At 36.7% G+C, this 1,377-nt stretch overlaps 1 protein-coding gene across 1 annotated transcript; it reads right to left on the minus strand.

Moving 5' to 3' along the window:
• Positions 1–850: 850 nt before the first annotated feature.
• LOC106476200 (T-box transcription factor TBX3-like) lies at positions 851–1,143 on the minus strand (the record flags this gene model as incomplete). Its single annotated transcript, XM_013936867.1, has 1 exon — positions 851–1,143. A coding segment is annotated over exon 1 (293 nt), but the record flags the coding sequence as incomplete, so codon positions are not given.
• Positions 1,144–1,377: the final 234 nt, after the last annotated feature.

Raw genomic sequence — 1,377 nt, forward strand, 5'->3', positions numbered from 1 at the left:
TATATACAGAATGGAACGAAATGTGAATTTTTAAGAATCATATTAATGATTTATATTTATTTATATTTATATTTATTTATATAGCCTGAAGGAAAAATAGTTTGACTGATTAACTTTTCAAAATCGATACGTGAACGGAAACCTCTGTTTAAAAGTATCAAGTTGGTCCTTTTTATCGAAACTCGAGTTTTGACAACCAATGCACTAGTTTTTACAATCTATATTTACTACGTTTAGAAGTAAACTTTATAGTAAACTAAACTTTATAGAAGTATAAATTGTTCTTTTATCAATTTTTTATTTACTACCTCCAGTCAAGTTCACTTTCTTTTGAGCATTCTAGTTTTTACTTAAATTACGTCAAAATAACCAATTAAACTATCAGGAGAGGATCTTGTTTAGGCGATAGGCTGGCCTTTCTTATCACAGTGACGTTATGCATATATACTTGAAACCTGAGTCAGAATATAAAAAAAGAAAAATCATAACCTCTAATTAAAAACAGAAAATCCGTCTTTCTTGATTTTACATATTTTTATACATTGGAAGAAATTTAATAAAGATTCGACGGCCCGTTTATTTAGCCAGAGTTTCATTCCGCTGTATTTATAGATACATTCAGTTTAAATGTTTTAAATGTATGTATTTCACATCATACAAAAAAAACGTCTCCAAGAAGCCGTGACAACTATGGTGGTGTTTTCTCTAACCTTTTTTCTTAGATGTTCATAAAAATATGGTCTTCAAATACATTTTGGATAGGTTGGCGTGAATACATATATATACTTTTTGTGTGTGTGGTGAACAATAAAACCAAATTTTTCTATACTTCCCCCATCCCCCAGCCTACCTGCCAGTTTTTGTGACAACCATCTCGGTTCCAAAAGTGTGAAATTTTTCCCATAAGTCCTTCGACTCCAAAGTGACTTTTGGATCGTCTTGGACGCCATCATCATCAGGCTCCAAATGCTGTGGTGACGGCTGCAAGTGCGGCGGGTAGAGCGGGAACTTTGGCAGGGGAGCCGGGGTATGCAAAGAGAAGAAACTCTGCGGAGACAGGAAAGGATTCACGCCGTAACCTAGATGGTCATGGGCCTCCGCTGCTGCCGAGAAGGAAGGCAGCAGAAACGGGTGGTAGGCCATTCCGTGCGGTAACATTCTCATGGACTTCGTCAGCGGGATTATCTTTACAATCAAGTTGAGAGAATTACAGAGAAAGAAAAGGTAGTGAAATGGAGTGCTCGCTGAAGGCACGATCTTCGAAACCCAAATTCCCTACCGATTCAGAAGACTTGCAGTTCACAAAACATATCTATACACCTATATCATTGGTTCACTCTAAATTCTATAAGTCCGACAGACCTAGCCAATCACGGG

The sequence above is a fragment of the Limulus polyphemus genome, unplaced genomic scaffold, assembly GCF_000517525.1.
Source record: "Limulus polyphemus unplaced genomic scaffold, Limulus_polyphemus-2.1.2 Scaffold10039, whole genome shotgun sequence".
Lineage (NCBI taxonomy): Eukaryota > Metazoa > Arthropoda > Merostomata > Xiphosura > Limulidae > Limulus > Limulus polyphemus.